We start from the raw sequence: 20,966 nt of genomic DNA, 5'->3' as shown, positions 1-20,966 counted from the left end.
GATGCTAGATGAGTGGTTTTTAATAAGCTGGTCGAATTTATTTTCGATCCGTTTAAAACCATCGTCGTGATTACTTATTTTTCCACTGATAGCATCTATAAACTTGTCGATTTTAGAAGATAAAGTGCTAATCGTATATCTTGACTGATTTTGATAATTAGTGGTACGATTTTGATTAGCACTTGCATTATTGTTATTGTTATCTTTCCAGTTAAAGTTAGGATGATTCCTCCATCCAGAGTTATACGTATTAGAATAAGGATTATTAGTTTGGTTTTGCCCTTGGACAAAATTTACCTGTTCGATCTCACTCATATTTTCGTAATCCACATCCGTTTGGATTGGATTACCATTCGTATCGCGTGGTGCCATAAATTTGTCAATTTTGTGCGATAAAGCAGAAAATTGGGCTTGTAGCATCGCGACTGGATCAAATTCAACTATACCTTTAACTGATGGTGTGGTTGAGGATGATGGTTTTGCCTCCGGTATATGTCCACGTTCCGCGGGCCACATACTGCTGTTGATTGCCATTTCCTCCAAAAGTTCTCTTGCTTGGGCTGATGTTTTCTTCATAAATAGCCCTCCCGACATAGCATCTAATGAACCCCTAGTTGTAGGATTTAGTCCATTGTAAAATGTTTGCATTAAAAGTTCGGCGGGTAATTGGTGGTGTGGGCATAAACGTTGAAGTTCTTTAAAACGTTTCCAAGTTTCATAAAGAGTCTCATTATCATTTTGAGAAAAAGATGTTAACTCTTTTATGACTCTTGCGGTTTTTGCTAAAGGAAAATATTTTGATAAAAATGCTTGGGCTAATTGTTCCCAAGTGGCAAAAGTTGCGGCTGGCATAGAAGTTAACCATTCTTTGGCTCTATCCTTCAAAGTGAAAGGAAAGAGGCGAAGTTTGATTGCTTCTGCAGTCACATCTGGGATTTTAAAAGTGTCACAAATTTCAAGGAAATTTGTTAGATGGGTGTTGGGATTTTCGTTAGGTAACCCGTAAAATGTTACATTATTTTGCAACATATTAAGCAAAGCTGGCTTAATTTCAAATTGGTTTGCGGTGATTCTGGGTCTAACGATACTATTGGTCACACCGGCCACACCTGGCCTAGCGTAATCCATAAGTGTTGGTGGGTCTGCCATTTTTTCTGGCTCGATAAATGTTTTTACTGGAGTCTTATTTTTGTTTTTCTTATTTTTCTTGTTCTTCCTAATGGTTTTCTCAATTTCTGGGTCTATAGGGTCTGGTACAATGCCTGAACTTCGAGAACTGCGCATGAACCTGAAATCTTGCACGAACCAAAACTACCTACAAAACAGAATTTGAAAAATAAATAAATTAGTAAATGAAAATTATTAAATTATAAAAGTTAAAATAAGTATGTTTAAACCTAGATTCGAAATAAAACACGAAAAATTTAAAATTTTGTCAAAAATTTTGGCGTTCCCCGGCAACGGTGCCAAAAACTTATTGAGCGATTTCCGCAAGTGCACGGTATACGCTTGTAGTAATAAAAGATATCGAACCCACAGGGAACGCTTTTTAACTAAAACTTTATTTAATTCGGTTTTAATCACGTGTTTAGGTTTAATAAAAGAAATACGTTTAATTGATGGAATTGGTTTGGGTAAATTAGGATTAGATTGAAGTATTATATCGAGTTTAGAGAACAGTTCTGTCTCGAGATTTTGATTACAAGACAGATACTTCCGTAATTGGAATAAATAGTAGGTATAAAACTTATTTTCATAAAGCAAAGAAAGCAACTTTAACTTTGTAAAGATTATGGACATGTAATAATATAGCGATTTATTCAATTAAATGGCTTTGAACCGTAGAAATCTCTCTGGATCGGAGCAGATTTCTACCTTAATCAAACTAGTATTTTATGTCTGATAAGCCGCGATCAGCGATCATGTCATCCATAAAAACCAAATCTGTCAAGTGTTCAACAAAGTTCTTATATGAATAAGATGGAATAGAACGTTTTTAATAAAAACACCAATTTATCATTTTGAAAATCATTTTGTCAGAACAATATCAAAATAACAACAGTAAGAATGTATTGAATAAATAAGTATATCATTAATGAAATGTGAATTTTCACAAGTTAACAGAGAAGTAAAAACTTGGATAGCATTGCAACGAAAACTTTGAGATCCGGGTTGTCAATCTTTCCCTCAAACTCCGTAGGTGCGTCAAACCTCATACGCTTCAGCCGTCAATTCTTCTCGCTGGATCTTCGGAATAGAGACTGGTCAGTCCACTACCAGAATGAAAACTTGTCTCTGATCAACCTTAGAAACTAAACTAATACTGTGTTTATAACTAATCTAATAACAACTTGTGTATAGCAAGTTTGTTTACACAGAAATGAAATCTAACTTTCTGATTCTTTTCTGAATCAGAAACTCAACATAATAACTTTCTTCTCTAATTTCTCTAACTTTTCCAACCTCTCAATTTCTGAAATGGATCACTTATTTATAGTTGTTGAAGGGTTGTAAATGATGGGTTGTGTCCGTTGGTGAAGGGTCACTTTTATCCAAACTAACAGTCGCATTTCTCGGATTAAAACATGTGAATTATGTGCAGAATACTTCGCTGTCGCGACTGAGATTCTAAAAATCTCAGTCACGACAGGGGGTACAAGGGCGAGTTGAAGACTTCGTTCTTCTTCCGTGACGCCTTTCATAAGTCGCGACTGAGATTATGAAAATCTCAATCGCGACAGAGAGTTATCTCCCTGTCTCTCGACTGCTTCTCGTCCTCCTTGAGCGTTCTTCTGACTGATATGCATTCTCGGTACGTTTTTTAGGTTTTTCCTCCATTTTAGCTCCGTTTTAGCTCCTATTTGGATTTAACCAAATAATTAAGTACCTTGCATCAAAGAAGTAAATAAAGGGGTAAAAGTATTCCAAATGAATATAATTAGCACGATTTCAATGTAAATTAAATGTATTTATGTATGATATTTTAGGTATATTTTGGGCTTAACACGCCCTGCTCGCCCGAGCTGGGGTGCTGATCGATTTTTTTTTTTTTTTAAAGTATGGGGTGCAAAACTTGACAATGCAATAACAAAAAATGCGAATTAAAATATAACAACCAAAATTAACACAAAAGGAAAAGAAAATTGCAGAAATAATTGTTCAAGTTTTGGATTTAAACCGAGGAGAACCCGATTTCTCCCCCTTACTCAATCCTTTCTCAGGATCTTTGGATTCTTCTCCGTTGTGCTTGAGAGAGACCCATGTAGCCTTTCCTGCCTGTCCCTATTGATCTGGGCTACCTGATTGCTTAGATCTTTGCAGAAAGCTTCGTTATTGGCAAGCCTAGCCGAAATCTCTTTCAAGAGAGTGACCACCTCGTCAGATTCCTTAGGAGGTTGCATTGGCCCTTGGTTCTGCTGTTGATATGGGGGCATGCCAAGCCCCTGCTCTCTTTGTTCCTGAACAAAACCGCTGGGAAGTCTAAGCACATTCTGATTTGAATTTCCGTAAGATTGGTTCGGGTGCTGAGGCCTCCTATAGTTGTTGTTGTTGTTGTAGGAGTTGTGGTTGTTGGGGTTGTAATTGTTATAGTTCTGGTTGTATCTCGGTTTCCCCCCAACATAATTGACCATCTCCACCCCATCTCCAGCGAAAGGGCTACCTGCTTGACAGTCCTTTCCATGGTGGTCGCCGCCACAGTGCACACAGGTGGGAGGTTGGCTAAATTTAGCCAATAGGACGTCCATCTTCCTACTCAAATCCGCAACACCCGGATTTTGTTCTTGTTCTTCCACAGCAAACACCCACTGCCTTGTGGGGCCAGCGAGTTTCTCCTCTTGCCACTACACACTCTTCCTAGCCAGCTCATTAATCATGTCATACGCCTCTGTTGCTATCTTTCTAAACAAATCTCCACCCGCTGCGGAGTCTACAATAGCCCTGTTAGTGGGTGTCAATCCGTGATAGAAGACGCTCACCAATTGATGTTTGGGTATGTCATGATGAGGGCACATGCGCAGTATTTTTCTGAATCGGGTCCAAGATGTGTGGAGCGCTTCGTGCTCGGGTTGGTGGAATGAGGTGATATCACCCCTGAGCATTGCTGTCTTCGAGGGAGGAAAGTAGTAGGACAAGAATTCCTTCTCCAATCCTGCCCAAGTTGTGATTGATCCGGGCTCCAGTGTTCTTAGCCATTCCAAAGCTTGCCCAGTTAGAGAAAATGGGAACAACTTCAGCCTAGCAGCATCTTGGGGAACCCTATTTGTTCTCGCAGTGTCTGCGCACATTAGGAAGCGATCCAGATGATCATTCGGGCTCTCATGTGCTTCCCATCCAAACAGTCCGGTCTGTTGAATCAAGTGAATTATGCCTGACTTGATTTCGTATGTGTTGGCCGGAACATTCGGAGCAGCAATGCCGGACAGATGCTGGTGTCGGTGTGGTGCCAGAATCTCACTCATCAGACGAGTGTCAGTTTCTGGTCTGGTGTTCTCAATGTTCCGGTCATTGTTAAGAGGAGTAGTCTCAACCATTTTGATAGGCTCGATGATCTCATCTTGCTTCAGCGTTCCAATCTGTTTGCTCCTGCGAAGAGTACGTTCAAGTTCAAGGTTAAGAGGGACACACGGTATTCCCGCTGATCGTGTAGGCATATGTTGAGAAGAAATAAATAAAAGAAATAAATGAAAGCAGAAATTTTTCCTACGGAAGAAAAGTATAAACATCTAAAACATTTTACAGTGTTATCATACAAGGTCACACAGTTTTATACAAGTGTTCTTATCGGTTTATATTGACAGATATAGATTGGTGCATATGGTACAAACTAGTAGAGATAAACAAGTATGTACAAGTATGAGTCAAAATATGAACAAGTATAAGCATAAGAATGGACAAGTATAAAAGATATAAATGAGTATAGATAAACAAGTATAGATGATATTAACACGTATAAACATACATTTGTATAAACAAGTATAAACGAGTACCGGTATGAACAACTACACATGTTATAAACAAACACGAAAGGTATGAACAAGTATAGAAGAATCATATATACGTAGGTACAAACGATACAAACAAAGATATTCACAAAAGGAATCGTATCTGAACAAGTATTTGTATATGTAAGTATGAATATAAACAAGTATAAATGATATAGACAAAGGATATTCACAAGGAATGCCAAAACTAACAAATCGACCTTTGGTTCGATATTGCAGAAAAAATAAATCCCCGGCAACGGTGCCAAAAACTTGATGCACCTCCCGTTGAGAAGGCTCACTAAGGGATAAGTGTACCCCGTCGTTATCAAGTAATAAAATCCGAAAAGTCCAGGTATCGAATCCACAGGACTTATTTACCACAAGTATCGAACTACTTGGTCTCAGGTGTTATCTAGGCTTTGTGGGTTTTGAGTTTGTTTGTTTAAGTTAATCTACTCCTAGGTTGAATTACGCTACTCCTAGCTAAATTATACTAATTCTAACTAAGTTATTCTATGCCTAATTAAGTTAAACTACTCCTAATTAAGTTATACTACTCCTAGGTGATCTTTCACTAATGCAATTACCCGAAGGAACATGGTATGAATGATAATAATGAAGTTAGGTTATTAGGTCTATTGATTAAAACCCTAATCTAAGTCACTTGATTCAAGGCGATTAACCCTACTTACCCTCCTAAAGTTCCTAGTGCGTGATTCCCTTGTAAGGCCGAAACTAGGTCTAAGGCTCAGCAATTTGGGCTTAATCAACTAAGAGGTCGTCAATCTCCTAGGCTCTGACTAGGTCAGATTCAGCTCACAATATGTGCCTGCTAGATTTTGGGGCTTTTGAATGAGTTAAACCAATTGAATAAAGCGTAAGACAAAGATTAAACAAATAATCGTAGAACAGAATAAGAGCTAAAATATTATTAAAGGCGAAGAACAATGTCACAGGATACAATTAGCCTAGGATTCATAGACTGTATCAAAGAGTACAAACAAGGAAAGATAAAAGGAGATACGAAAATCCCTTTCAGGGAACCTGTCTACTCTACAGTCGGCTTCCTAGGTCTTAAGGACGGACCTTGAATAATCCTTGGTGGAGATGCGGAGCTTCGGAGCTTCTTCAATGGAGGTTGGAGAAGATGGAAGAGGTGGAGAGGATTTCTCAAGGGGGAAAGGCTAAAGTAAATTACAATAATGAAAGATAAATTCTTATTTATAGACGTGGCTCGGGCCCTCTTTTTGACCTATTTCGTGTCCTTATGCAGGTGGGAAGTCGTGGGACCGGTCGTGGAGTCGTGGGGGCAAAACTGATATTTTTGACCAATTCCTTGCGCGGCCAGCTCACGGCGAGCTAGCCCCCAGCACGCCCGAGCAGGCCCCTGGAGGCCTGCTCCGTGAGCTGGCCTGTCCAGCTTGCCCGAGCTGGACTAAAGGCCAGCTCGTCATGAGCTGGCATGGCCAGCTCGCCCGAGCATGCCCTTAGAGGCCTGCTCGGTAAGCTGGCATAGCCAGCTCGCCCGAGCTGGCCCCTGGAGTCCTGCTCGGCGAGCTGGCCCAAAAAGGCCAGTCCGACGAGCGGTTTTGCCCTGCACGCTTCCGCACGGTTGCTCGATGTCCCATGATGTAACTTTCGCCCGAACTTATCCCTGCGCATGCACGAAAACTCCAAATAGCATTAGTCTCAAGGCTAAATTGACTCGCCAATCACTCATTTTGAGCAAACGCTCCGTTTGGTGCGACTTTTGGCGGATCAATTAGCTCTAAAAGATGACGGAATTATAACATACATGCCATTTTGGCCTTATTTGCCTAAAATGATCAGAAAACGAGCCTAAACAACGAAAAGTTAATAAACCATTTCCAATTCCTAACTAACTCACACAAAGGCATATAAATGCGAGAATTGCTCGCTTATTCATGAAATAACACTAAAAACCGTCCTAAAACCGTACCCAAAGATAGGGGTTTTTGACCCCTATCAATGGGCTGGGCCTCCAGTCAGGCATTCTTCTCTAGAGGCGATGGTATCCATCCGGGTCCGATGGGTGTATGGCGTCAAGGACCCGATTTGATGGTGCTTGGAGAGGGATTTTCATATACTTCATCTCAATGTTTGTTACTACCGTTTAATATTCTGTCAAAGTTAACAATCAACTTTTTAGTCCTATTATTCCGGAGATGGGTCTTTACAAGGGGGATCCTCCTGCTCCCTATCTTTTTCTCCTATTTGTGGAGGGACTTTCGGTGCCTTTCTATTTTTTCAGGCAAGTATTGTTGATTGCATGGTTGCTAAAAAGCTACTTGAATCTTATGAGGCTACTTCAAGTGAAACAATTAATTTTGCAAATTCTAGATATATGTGTAGTAGTAATGTGGCTCCGTAGCTCAGTAATGTTGTTTCTGCTATTTTAGGGGTTTCCAATCCTATTTGTAAGGGTTGGTGTTCGGGTCTTCCTTCTATGGTTTGGTGTAAAAACAAGGCTATATTTGCTCATTTTAAAGGTCGTCTTTGCTAGAAGCTTAAGAGATAGAGAGCTAAACCTCTATCTAGGGGGGAGCTTTGTTGATTTGAGCTGCAAGACAAGCTATTTTTATTAGTGTATTTCTTCTACCTATTTCAATGATGGAGGAGCTGCAACGAACGCTCAATTCTTTCTGGTGGGGTAATAATAACAAAAAGGCCCGGTGCTTAAATTGGATATCTTGGGAGCGCCTTTATGTTCCTAAATTTGTAAGGTGTCTTTCCTTTCGTAAGTTCACAAACTTTATATTGGCTATGTTGGGTAAACAAGGTTAGAAATTTCTAGTTGGTCCAAATTTCTCGCTAGTCGTATCTCCAAAGTTAAATACTACCCACAACAAGGTTTTTTTATGCTCGTCTTGGGCATTCACCTAGTTACATTTAGAGGGGTATTTGGAGCTCTCAATTGCATCAGAATGAGGGGTTCCATTAGAGGATCAGAGATGGGAAAGATGTTAGTGTCTGGAATGATTAGTGGGTCAGAGTGATGTTGTGATGTGGGATGCAAATCCTTTGGGTATGTACTCAGTTAAAATCTCATAGAGACTAGCAATAGAGGTTCTTGAGCCTAATGATCATTTCAATGTTGATGGGGTTTGGCATCAAATTTGGAACGCCGAAGTTCCAAATGAAATTCGTTACTTCTGCTGGCAGTTAGCTCAAAATTATCTTCATGTGCGCTCAAATCTGCAAGCTTGGGGTATGTAGTTGTTGTCTGCTTGCATAAACTGCAATTAGAGGGTTGAAGATCAATGGCACATCTTCGTTTTATGCACGAAATCTGCTGCTATTTGGAAAGAGGCAAATTTATTGCCTTTAGTTTCACCAAAAGCACCAATATCTTTGTCGTTCTAGGAGTTGTTCTTTGCTTTACTTTCATTGAGCTCCAAATAGGTGAAAGCTAAAATCATGGTGTTAATGTGGGCTATTTGATAGGCTCGAATTGATCTTCTTTGAGAGGATATCTCTACAGTGACATGTCAAATAGTTTATCTTGCTCTTGATATTCTCTATAATTGGCTTAAAGCTCAATGCCTTAAAAAATTTGTCAATCCATTAGTCGATCCCATTTGTTCTCTTTGTCATATACCCGCACCTCTTTTCCTTCTATGCAATACACATGCTGTGATTTGTACTCACACTTAATTTACTAGCTTTAGTGTTTTTCTTTGGGATTTTGAGGGTCATTTTGTTGAAGCTAGGATGACCACGGTGAATGAGTTGCCCTCGGTTAAGGAGTGTGAAAGTTTCACAATTCTTGAAACTTTGAATAGGGTCTCATTGAGGGGAATTACACATGCTATTTTGGAATCATATTCGAAGGAGACAGTAGATTCTATTCTTTCTTCTAAAGTGGATCTTTTTGAGTTAGATTATAGAAATGTATTATCATTGGGTCGCATCTTTTAGAGAAATGCTTAAATAGACTTGTTCGGTTTGAGAAAGCGACATGATTTTGGTTGGATAAATAGGTAGATGATTATCGTCTTGGAAAGCTCCAGTGTTAGTTTGGGGAGTTACGCGCCATGGTGCAACAGTACTGGAATGCAAATGGCAGTTGGGATTGGATTCAATTATCCATCTTGTTGCCTCATATGATTGTTTTTTTAGCTTGCTTCTTATGTCATATTGGATCTACAAGATGGGCGATTCTATGCAGCAACGACTTCGAGTGCCTTCTCTGTTAGTTCGGCGTACATCTTATTATGTTCTTCGAATTGGCATGGGAGAATGAGCATCAACTACACTGATTGGTCTGGCATTTAGAAGCTTTAAGTGAATGAACAAGTTCATCATTTCCTATGGATGGTCCACCATGATGCTATCCTCTTGCACTACACTAGATTCAGACAACATTTTTGTACAAACGATCGTTCACCTTCGTGCTTTGAGTCATAAACTACCCTTCATCTACTCCGAGATTGTTACGATGCAGGTTCAATTTGGAACTGTTTTATTCCACGCGCCTAGAGACATAGCTTCTATGGACCTGCTTTGGATGAGTGGCTGAGTGGAAATATAAAATTGAATTACCAGTGACCATCTATTTCTTGGACGATGCTTTTCTCATTGATTTGTTGGTGAATTTGGCGTTGGAGTAATGAAAAGGTTTTTAATCCCGCGGGCAACAGCTGTTGGGACAAAATTGGCTTCATTATTATGCAAGCTAAAAAGTGTAGTCTGGGTCTTTTCAATCTGGATTCTCTTAGACCAGAGGAGTTCCATGAAATCCTCATTGTATGGAAGCCCCCATAGGATTAGGTTAAAGTTAATTGTGACGGGGCTAGCAAAAGAAGTCCAAGACATGCTTTGATTGAGGGCCTGGTGTAAGGTGGGTCGAGAATGTAGATTGGTGGCTTTGCTTGTAACTTTGGGGTTTGTTCTGCTGCCCTTGCTGAACTTTGGGGAATGTGCTATAGGTTAGAGTTGGCATGGACGAAAGGTCTTAAAAAGGTAGTTTCTCTTATGGTAGTCCGGTTTATTCAAGATTCGGGACTTTCAGTGCATCGCTATTATTGGTTAATTGAGGGTTGCAAAACTTTATTGAAGCAGGATTGAGATGTTAAAGTGGCATAATGTTTCTGAGAGAGTAATATAACATCTGATTAGTTGGCGAATTTCGCCAGGAACTCTTTCCTTAGATCATCACGAGTGTATTCTTCTAGTTGATTTGAGTGGAGCTAGTTTCTTTTATAAAGTCCATATATAATCTTTAGCTGTTGTTTTTTCCGCTCTTTTTTTTCCTTTTTTGTTTCTGGGTCTCCCTTCCTAAGTTAACAAAAAAAAATAAAAAAAATAGAGAAAGAAAGAAAAACAGCTACTCTTCTCTTGTGGAAGTATTATTATACCAATTATTAAATTTTTCTTTTTTATATGTGGTGATATACAGAATTTGACAGAATGTATATATACATATAATGCATCATTGAATTGCTTTTTTATTTTAAGAAAAGGGATCATTAAATTATTAATCTATTGTCAATGACATGTTATTAATTAAGTATGGGCATTCATTGATATCCCATCATTTTTATAATTTCCAAGTGGAATTGATTAGCCTTCAATAACAATATGGGAACCGACCAGAAGAAATAATATTAAATACGACAGATTAATTAAATAGAGATCAAAACCTATTTTTGATTGATCTGTTACATAAGAAGAGATGAGTGATTTTTTTTTTTTTTTAGCGGCCCGGTCGCATTACGCGTCTCCGCTGAACGAGAGTTCAAAGAGGGGTCCCACCACAAGGGTGTACTGGAAGCAAGCCTTCTTCTGCTAATTTATTTGACAAGAGGCCGTTTCTATGATTCAAACCCGCTCCTACGAAAAGATGAGTGATATCATTCTTAAATTAATTAGTAAATAATTAGCAGTATTCCATTCTTGAAAAGAAAAGCAATTTTTATTGGACAACAGTTGAGCAGCCGCTTCTTATGGTTATGGTTAAAAACATTATATAAGCAACCGTCCAAACCTAAACAAATCTTAAATCCCCCCAAAACAAACAGCTTTCACATCTATAATTAAACATTGGTTTAATACATATTTAGCCTTCTGTATATGTCAGGAAAAACAAATTTCAATTGCCCTATATGTTTTAAAAAAGTTCTGTTTATAATATAAATTTGTTAGAGTGATAATTGACTCGGGAACGTAACTATTAGCTCTTTGAATTTTCTTAATCAACCAGCTAATAATTTTCTTAAAATGATATATTGCGCATACCTCCCAACCAATTTACTTAAAGCGTAAACATTTTAACTTTTTAAAAATCTCTCATTAAATTGTAAATAGTACGTTTTAAAAGTATAAGGATCAATTCACTTTTTTAAAAAGTACAAAAAGGTATTAGTATATTAGCCTTAAATATTTAAGGTAAAATAATATTACGTGAAGTGCAATTAAAAAACATAGCTCAATTGATATATTTCTAGTTTCATAGGTGAGAGGTTCTAAAGTTGAATATATCCTCTTAAAAATATATATATATATAAAAACTCATTTTTATCTATATTTGAAATTGTATTTTCTACTATTTCAAAATGGAAAAATTTTAGAGTACTCCTGAAGTAATACTCCCGACTAGTGAATTCAGGACATATGTATATATAGTTTTTTCTTCCACCAATCATATCCATGTAGTGGGATTCAAAAATGATTTTTATTGATCAGAAATATTACTCCCGGAATACTATAAAATTTCTCTTCAAAATGATATGTTTACAAAGCATTACTCGTGCAAAAACTGTTTTGAAATTATTAGAGATGCAAATTACAAAAAAAGATACAATGAAAAAAACTATTATCAAATTATTACAAATATGCAAATACTAAACAAGGATTCAATAAATAACACTATGTTGATCAAAACTAAAATATCAGGAGTAAGATTAAAGATCTATTTAGTTCAATGGTTAATGTTTGTATGTGAGGGGTTCATTAACATATTTGAGATACTTCCTTTTCATCTTATAGATCTAAACACTTTCATTCATTTTGAACAAGAATACCCGTATTTCAATTCACTTTTTTCTTCAATCTCAAACGTCCTCTTCGTCTTTTCATCGTTTCATCTTCTCTCTTTCATTCCCTTTTCCATCTCCTTCGTTTTTTATTTTACATACACATTATTCAAGTACGCGATTGGTTAGTTAAATGCTTTCTCGTTGAACCCGTCATTTCCAATTTCCTCTATTTTGTCGCATCGATAATTGCTCCTGTTTCGCATTTGCGACATAGTTGTTCCTGTCGCAAATGTGATTGGAGCAACTATCGATGCGACAAAAATGGAGAAAATCGGAAATGACGGGTTCAACAAGAAAGCAGTCAACTAACCAACTGCGTGCTTGAATAATGTGTATGTAAAATGAAATATATATGAATATGCTTAGATCTTGTATTAAATTTTATTGTAAAAATTTAAAAGAAATGAAAAGAAAAAGAAGGTTAGGAGAGATTACGATATGTTTATCCAAAAAGAATGAAAATGTCTAATTTGGTAAAAAAAAAAAATGTATCAAATATGTTAATAGATCCTTAAAGTTTGAGATTAGTAATTAACGCTAATGTTTAGTGTTCCAATTAGTTATTTATAATTAATTGACTAATATTTTTCTTGAAAAAAATTGACTAATAATTAATACTTAATAACATTATAATAAACTGTTTAATATATAAAATATCTACTATAAATCAGTGAATAAACAAATTATAAAAGTAAATAATATAATATAATACAACAACTTAAATAATTATATAAAAATAAAAGTAATTTAAATAAATAAAAATAATAACTTTCTAAACGAGTGTCAATTTATTAATTAAAAAATAATAATTTTACTAAAACTTTTCGTAAAAGAAAATATTGTTTTCATAAAAAAAATAAATAAAAAAACTACTGTTTTTATATAATTAAACTAAATTTTCTAGTTAAAAAAAACACTTAATTAATTGATTTGAATCACTCAACTTAAACTAGATTTCGAGTTCGAATCCTAGAGAATCCCCCTCAAAGCCTACATTAGTTTTAATGGAAAGAAATTAAAAAAAATCCACCTAAAAAATATCAGACGAATGTCGAACTAAAAAATACATATAAAAAATATCTCACACTTGAACAGACCAACTCGGAGAAATACAAACTTGCTTTACCACGAGACCGGAGGAACTTTAAGCCACTAATAGATAGAGATGGATTGGCCCATGAGTGGATATAACAATCTATATCTACAACTGAGAGGGAATGACTTCTGTCCAATTGATATAGTATTGGACCCATAAATTATACGCTCGCAAAAGACTGAATTAGCCTGCTTGGTACATATTTTGCGACTGAATTGGCATGCCTAGTACATATATCTTGTAAACGTACACCGTGGTTTGAAAAGAAAGGCTCCTATTCGTACCCAAAAATGCATAATCGACAAAACTAGATATAAAGAACACAGAGAGTCTTCCTCAATCAAGAGGAGACCCGGCATATATATAACCAAGTTCATCTCGAAGCTTGCTTCCCAAAAAGAGCTTTCTAGCTACTGGCCCCGACCAATGATATTTAACTAGTATCGAACCGAACTATAAAAATAAAAACTATTTTTAAAGAAAGAAAAACAATAATAGTGTCTTAATATGTTAAACCATAAAATAATATAAGCTCAACCTACCCATTTGTATGATTAGGATTATCATATGTAATTAATATGAATACATAATTCATTTTTTTAAGCACTGAAATCACCGCCCACCATTGATCAGCCATCAGCCTCCACCAGACGGGCTTTCGTAAGGTTTCACCATCTATTGACGCTGACAACTTCCCTCATTATGGACCACTTCACTTTCCTGTCCACACCCGCCCAAGTCGATCAAGTTGCCACTTCTCCGCGCCACCTCTTCCTTATCTTCTTATCTCCTGTTTTTGCTTTGGCGGCATCTTTTTTATTTTATTTTATTCGTATAAAAAAAAACTCAACTATGAATTCATCCAATCCATGGCTAATTTTTCTTCTTTCATCGTATACACAGTTAGTTTCCCAATCGTATTATTGGACGAACCGTACAACCAAAATCAACAACAACAACATCTACTAATTCAATTTCAATTTCATCTGTTACTAACTAAAATTATATATACCTATCCATCACTTTGAATCAGCAGAGCATTTTCGCCATCTCTGTATCTATATAGATTTTTTTCAATTAAAATTAAATAAAACATCAACACTATTACTAATTACTAATCAAGGATCATCATCATCATCATCTAGTCTTCATCGGAAAATTCAGGACTAGGATACTGGTTCAAGTCAGGTTTCTCCGATGCTACTTTGTGGTTGTTACGAGCTGTTTGTTGAAGCGCATCTACCTGAGCTCCGACTTCGGCAGCTTTCTTGCGTATAGAAGCAGCCGACATATCATGTAGATCATCGTGCTCTTGATAAATCAAATCGGGGAAATTAAGTCTAGCAGAAGGACCACGAAGGTAGAAAACGGCGGTGTCGTAGGCACGAGCGGCGGCTATAGGTGTTGAATAAGAACCAAGCCAAATCCTAGAGCGTTTGTTAGGTTCTCTAATCTCGGCGACCCACTTCCCCCACTTTCTCATCCTTATACCTCTATATGGCTTGGGCTTGTCCTGTACCTGCCTGAGCTTCCTTTTCTCCGGGGTAGGATTTGTAATTGTAGCGGAAGAAGTAGAGCTGGAACAGCAGTCCCCAAACTCCATGTCCGATGAAAAAGAGAATATAAAAGCTTAAACGGTTGGGTTAGAGGACATGGGTGTGTATTTATATAAAGAAAAAAGAATGGGTTTGGGATATAAATAATAAATATAGAGTGTTAATTTAGAGAAGAGAGAGAGGATAGAGTTTCTTAGTTGGCTGCTAGCGTGTCGTCCTGGCACGGCCGCCACGTTGATCTTCCCTTAAAGAAAAAGTTAAAATTGGCCGACATACTCCATCCCTTCTTTTCTTCTTCTTTTTTATTCCCAGATTTATAATGTTATGTTTGTACAACTTGTCATTTTTATTCTATATATTCTTATCAGTTCTAGCTTATTCTGTTATCTCTATTTCTCGGTTACAGATTTACATATTTGTACTTTTCTTCATCAACAAATGGAACAAAGTTCATTTTGTATGTATATTCCTTTAAACTATTGTAATATATTAAACTATTAATAATAAGTACAAATGCAGGGTATTTTAGGTTATTTATCAATTATATAAAGGATAGTTTAGTCTTTATCATTGTAAGAGTATAATACTCTTTATTCTTTTTAGATGTAATATACATTTAAGAGTTAATTTTAGGATTAAGAAATTTATATTGTTTTCTCTCCACTCTCCGCCCCTCAACACTTCTCCTATTTTTTCCTTACGTTTGATGTTGTGGTCCATAAAATAAATTTTACTTTTTTAGAAGTATATTGTAATTTTTATTATAAAGTATAAAAAAATAAAAATAAATAAATAATTCCTTTCCGCATCCACTAGTCCCAGCTCATGGAGCTAGAGCCTAGCCTTTCCTAAAGGAAGTTCTAAGCGTCAACTCACATAAAAAAGAAGAAAAAGAAAAAAACCACAAAAACCCTTTTTCAGTACCACCAACGTCACTTCAACTAACCATTTGGAATATCAAAGGGACGAATTTTTCACGAGATCAAAAGTTTCAAAAATTAGCCATTCCGAGAAATCCGAGATATATTCGTGGGCCTAATTCGGATCCATATGTAGAGAGACATAAATTTTAAAAGTTAGAGTACGTGTCTGCCATACCAACGTTACTTCAACTTACAGTTCGAGGCATCAAATGGACAAATTTTTTTACAAGGTCGAAGGTTTCAGAAATTAGACATCCCGAGAAATATGGGATATATTCTTAGGCCTAATAGGAGCAATAAGTTTTGGAAGTTAGAGCTCATGCCTAAAACATGCGCAATACTTAGTTAAGTTAGTTGTTATTAGGGGTGGCAACGGTGCGGGGCGGGGACGGTATTGCATTTCCCATACCCTCCCCAATTGTTACGGTGACGGTTTTGGGGAATCCCCATTAAATGATTCGGGGATATTTTTCATACCCATCCCCTCTCCATACGGATCCCCACGGGTAACGGGGATTCCCCATACCCAATAGAAAAATTAATTATATAAAAAATTAATTACAAAAATAAAAAAAAAATTATACCAACAATTGCTGGTAAAATGTACCAGCAATTGCTGGTACATTTAACCAGCAATTGCTGGTTTGCGTTAACCAGCATTTGCTGGTACATTTAACCAGCAATTGCTGGTTTGCGTTAACCAACAATTGCTGGTTAAATGTACCAGCAATTGCTGGTACATTTTACCAGCAATTGCTGGTAAATTGCAATATAATCCCTATAAAATGTTAACTAGAATTAAAATACATATAATTACGTAAGAAATTCAAATATTATAGATGTAAGAAATTTAATACAATAAAATATCCTAAATACAAATTGAAATAACATCTGAAATAAGAAGTTGTTTTCATAATTGCAAAGCATAATCATTTTGTTGCATTCTTGTTGCCCTGACTTTTTTTTACTCTTGTTTTCATCAATCTGTAAAATATAAACATTAATTTTTATATGCATTCAATAATAAATTAACAATGAGAATTTAAAAAAGGTACCTGAAGTGCATCCATATCTTCTATAAGCATCCATACATTGAACAGCAAAAGAACTCAAACATTCAAAGCATAAACTTTGGATTTTTCACTCCAAAACTAACATTTTTCACAACCTTTACAAGTTAATAGAATTTATAATGTGCTTTACCTAAATATCGGCTCTACTTTTGAACGGACGGAGCAGAGGCACGCAGCAGCGTCGCTGTTCCAGACGAAGTCGGGTGAGAAATTGCAGGCGCAGGATGCAGGTTCTAGGTGGAATGAACGGATAGAGCAGCGGAGAAGCAGGCTGCAGGTGGAGAAGTCGTGAATCGCTGGTGAAGAGTAGATGTAGCGTAGGAGGCGGCTGTTTTTGTAAAAAGAAACGAGATAAGGAGAGTTGATGCTGTAGGGCAAGTTTTTAGGTTATAATTTACTTTAGAAAGTTCAATATTGCCCCTATTGTTTTTTTTTCATAACAGCCCATCTACTAATTACTTTTGATACTTTCATTTATATAAAAATAATATTTAGAAATTAAAATTAATAATTTTATTCGGGAATCCCCACGGGGATTTTTCGGGGATCCCCACGGGAATTTATACGGTAACGGGACGGGGATCCCCACGGGGCGGATATAGCAATTCCCATCCCCATCCCCGTTTAGCTTTCGGATAAAAAAAATTCCCCATCCCCATCCCCAATTTTTACGGTTATTCCCCATCCCCGTCGGTTCGGATACCCGCGGTTTTGGGATAATCCCCTCCCCGTTGCCACCCCTAGTTGTTATCCCTACTCTAATTCTAACTAACTTAACTACCCACCTTCCTAGCAACTAAATAAACTAAAAATATGGGAAGTTAATAGTTAGTGGAGGTAAATTAAAGGGTAGTTGCAACTAAACACACCCTCTTCAACTATAAATAGAGGCAAATCCTCTCAATTCAACACAACAAATACATCCAAAACATCCAACACAAACACAATTCTCTTTTTTCAACTTCTTGAGTTTTTTCCTTTAGCTTGTTGCCTTGATTTTCAAGTTTATCAGCTTTAAGTGAGTTATTCTTAGCTTTTTTTCTTTAGTTCGTCTATTCCAAGTCCGCTTTTTAGAGTTTTCATTGTTCAAAGTTCATAATTTATGCTTTTTGTTCTTCTTTTACACATTCTGTCCAGCCATCTTCATAGCCTTATTTCGATCATTTCAAGTCCAGTTTAGTACTAAAATTTGCTTTATTCTTCCTAACATCTTGAATTTCATTTTAAACTTTCGCTTTGTTCAATTTTGTGTCTGAAAACTCATTTTTATATGCGTTTTTGCATCTAGATCTTCTGTTTCAGCTTTCAAAAATCTATTTCTATTTATCTTTTATGACAACATATCAATTCAATTTAGAGTTGTGCCACTTGTTTATTATTTCAAATGAGAAATTATTATTTCAATCATTCAAATGCTAAATAACATATTAGGCTTCACTGTTTTTATTTTAATTTTTTCATACATTTATTTGATTGTTAGATTCGAAGTTTGTCAAATACTTTTTAATTTTTTTTTAATTAAAGTTTTATGTATACATTAAAATTTAAATATTAAGGGTCTGTTTGGTATGTTGTAAGTAATGTAATCAATATTGTAATGTAATCAAATGTGTAATGTAATATAATCAAATATGTAATGTAATGATGATTCTATTATCATGTTTGGTTGGCAAATTTTAATAAAATTGATAAAGTGCAATTATCATTACAATACGTATGTTTTATTTAGTTAATGCAATTTGCATGTTTTTTTGTGTTTTTCTCATTTTTTTCGTTTTTCACTTTTTCCCATTTTCCTTTTATTCGTGTTTTCATGTTTTTTTCTGTTTTTTATTTATTTATTGCTCCTTTTTTTTCATTTTTCATGTTTTTTTGGCATTTTTCTTCTTTCGTTTTTTACATTTTTTTCTCGTTTTCGTTTTTCATGTTTTTTTTCATATTCCATCATTAATAATAAAAAAATATAATGGTCAATCATAATGAGGATTCATGCCTTTTTTGTTCGTAATGCTCCTTACATAAATTTGCAGAGAAAAATTAAGTGATGTATGTGTGATTCCACTAGGATAAAAACGATATACTAACCGAACATTATAATGAATTTCTATTATTATAATGGATATTCCATTACAAAAACGGAGTCTAAATTTCTAATTTAAACCACTAGAATCATTAACCATTTAAATTGGTGAGTAACCTTAAACAAAATAATGCATTTGACATATTGAAAATATTATTGTATAATTTGTTGATTTAATGTGGAGGTTTGCCTAATTGGCCGAAATGGGAGACCAATCATATCATTGTTTATTCTTAAATTCCTAATTATGAGTCTAACTATACATATAGTGTTACCATTTACGTCTTGTCAATGTACTTAACTTGTCACTCTTTCTCAACATTCAACTATTTTATGTATACAGTCAGTCCATTTTTATTTTGAATTTTTTGAGGGCATGTCGGTTAATGTTATACGAGGTGGAAATCTGATGGATCTATAAACAAATACTAGGGAAAATTTATTATAGTTATATGTTTATTTATGTGTAACAAAAGAAAATAAAAGGAAAAGTATGAAAATAAATCATGGATTAATCCATTTGTAAAGACAATTATCGTGATTTAAGAGAGTGATTGTTTCAGATTTTTGGATAACTGTTTAGCGTTTCACTTCAAACCACAAGAAATGTAACGTTTGATTAGATTTATATAACCACAATGTTTAGCATTTTCTCTCGAAACTGAAGCGTTTTGGAGTTTTTCACGAAAAGTTCTTTTTTGGAGCTTTTTATGAACAGTTGTTTCTAGTTATCTGTTATTGATAAAATTATCCTGATTATTTTCACGAAATAGATTTCTTTTTTAATATTAGTTCTATTTCTATAACATAATTATTGAAAGAATAAAGTTTTGTTGCATTTAATAAAAAAAAATTATTTAGATTATTTTTATTAATTTGTATAATACAATCTTTATTTTTTAATTTATTTAGTGATTAATTTTAAATAAATATCTTGTGGTTTCGTGTTTTTACAGAACAGTATATGCGGGTTTTTGTTACAAAACCGAACCATGTGGTTTGTAAAATTTTTGTTTTTTATTGACTTTGCCAAATTTGGCTCATAACGACCTCAAAATGCAAATTAATAGAATTTTCAGCGTTCGAACATTAATTTTCAAGCGTGATTCTTGAATTTCTAGAATCCAATTCAATCGGAAAAGAGGAAGAGGAAGGAAGGAAAGAAAAAAAAAAAAAGTCAAAATTTTAACTTTCCCAAATTACCCCTCTAATTTAATAGAGTTACCTTTGCCTTGATCTTGGTAACAGTGCAAAACCACATGGTTGCGTTTGTAAAAAAATACCATAGATATCTATCTACAAATCAATGATACCATATAGTACCTATATGTAATAAACCTATAGTTTATATATATATATATATATATATATAGTCTTTTTTGTCGATATGCAAATTCCTTTTTCATAGGCGATTTGCAAATTTAGATACATAATTTTTATCTAAATCCAACATTTTGAACCACATGGCTTTAAAACGCGTCTGCATATACTAATCAAACATCTCTTGACGGCCGACCTTTCAAACAATCAATGCCACTTTGTTCTGCAAACGATCCTCATACGTATTTTGATACCATCCCACAACATACACCACAACATGCATCTTCAAATCCCTTCAACGAATAACATATGCATATCATTTCTAATTCATTCCACACAGGGATATCCAAGGCGTTTAGAAAAACATCTCACACCAAATGTTTCGACCCAGAGCTCCGCCACAAAAGAGGCGACTACTTGATAAGGAATATGGGCCAAAATTCACTAAACCTAGCTCAAGCACCCCCACACAACCGGCTCATCAGGACGATCCAATTCTATACCCATGGAACAAACTCGGCCAATTCAGACAACTCTATATAAAGACCTTCAAGCTCCAATAGGGAAGTCTGCTAAATCTCTCTCTCTCTCTCCACTTAAGACTCTATCTCTCTAAAATCAGTACTAACTTGAGCATCAGAGTGTTCTAGGGACTAATCCCCATGCAAGAGCCGTTCGAACCCCGAAGGCCTACATAAGTTCCCATATCTACATTATAAACTATTTCAAACTTCTCTTATAACTATTGGATTTTTCTAACTAATGAACGGGAAAAGTGCCTTTTTGCTTTATAATATGGTTGCATAAAACAAATCGGAAAATTGAAAAACCGATTTTCAACACCAAAACCATACTGAAAAATAGATTTACCGAAA

The 20,966-nt window shown here is 35.5% G+C and overlaps 1 protein-coding gene, 1 long non-coding RNA gene and 1 other non-coding gene across 3 annotated transcripts; 1 reads left to right on the top strand and 2 right to left on the bottom strand.

Moving 5' to 3' along the window:
• Nucleotides 1–664: 664 nt before the first annotated feature.
• Nucleotides 665–771, top strand: LOC136201689 (small nucleolar RNA R71). The gene has a single exon (XR_010674032.1). It is a non-coding gene; the product is annotated as a small nucleolar RNA R71 (small nucleolar RNA).
• A 13,314-nt stretch (nt 772–14,085) lies between these two features.
• Nucleotides 14,086–14,835, bottom strand: LOC136201113 (ethylene-responsive transcription factor RAP2-1-like). Its single transcript, XM_065991694.1, has one exon. The coding sequence runs from the start codon at nt 14,740–14,742 to the stop codon at nt 14,281–14,283; it is 462 nt and encodes a 153-aa protein (XP_065847766.1). The 5' UTR covers nt 14,743–14,835; the 3' UTR covers nt 14,086–14,280.
• A 1,566-nt stretch (nt 14,836–16,401) lies between these two features.
• LOC136235115 (uncharacterized) lies at nt 16,402–16,937 on the bottom strand. Its single transcript, XR_010691654.1, has 2 exons — nt 16,822–16,937; nt 16,402–16,602 (listed from the first exon to the last, which is right to left on the bottom strand). It is a non-coding gene; the product is annotated as an uncharacterized lncRNA (long non-coding RNA).
• Between the last annotated feature and the right edge of the window lie 4,029 nt (nt 16,938–20,966).

This window comes from Euphorbia lathyris, chromosome 7 (genome assembly GCF_963576675.1).
Source record: "Euphorbia lathyris chromosome 7, ddEupLath1.1, whole genome shotgun sequence".
NCBI lineage: Eukaryota > Viridiplantae > Streptophyta > Magnoliopsida > Malpighiales > Euphorbiaceae > Euphorbia > Euphorbia lathyris.
The sequence above is the reverse complement of the archived record's forward strand: the minus strand, read 5'-3'. Positions and strand labels throughout refer to the sequence as shown.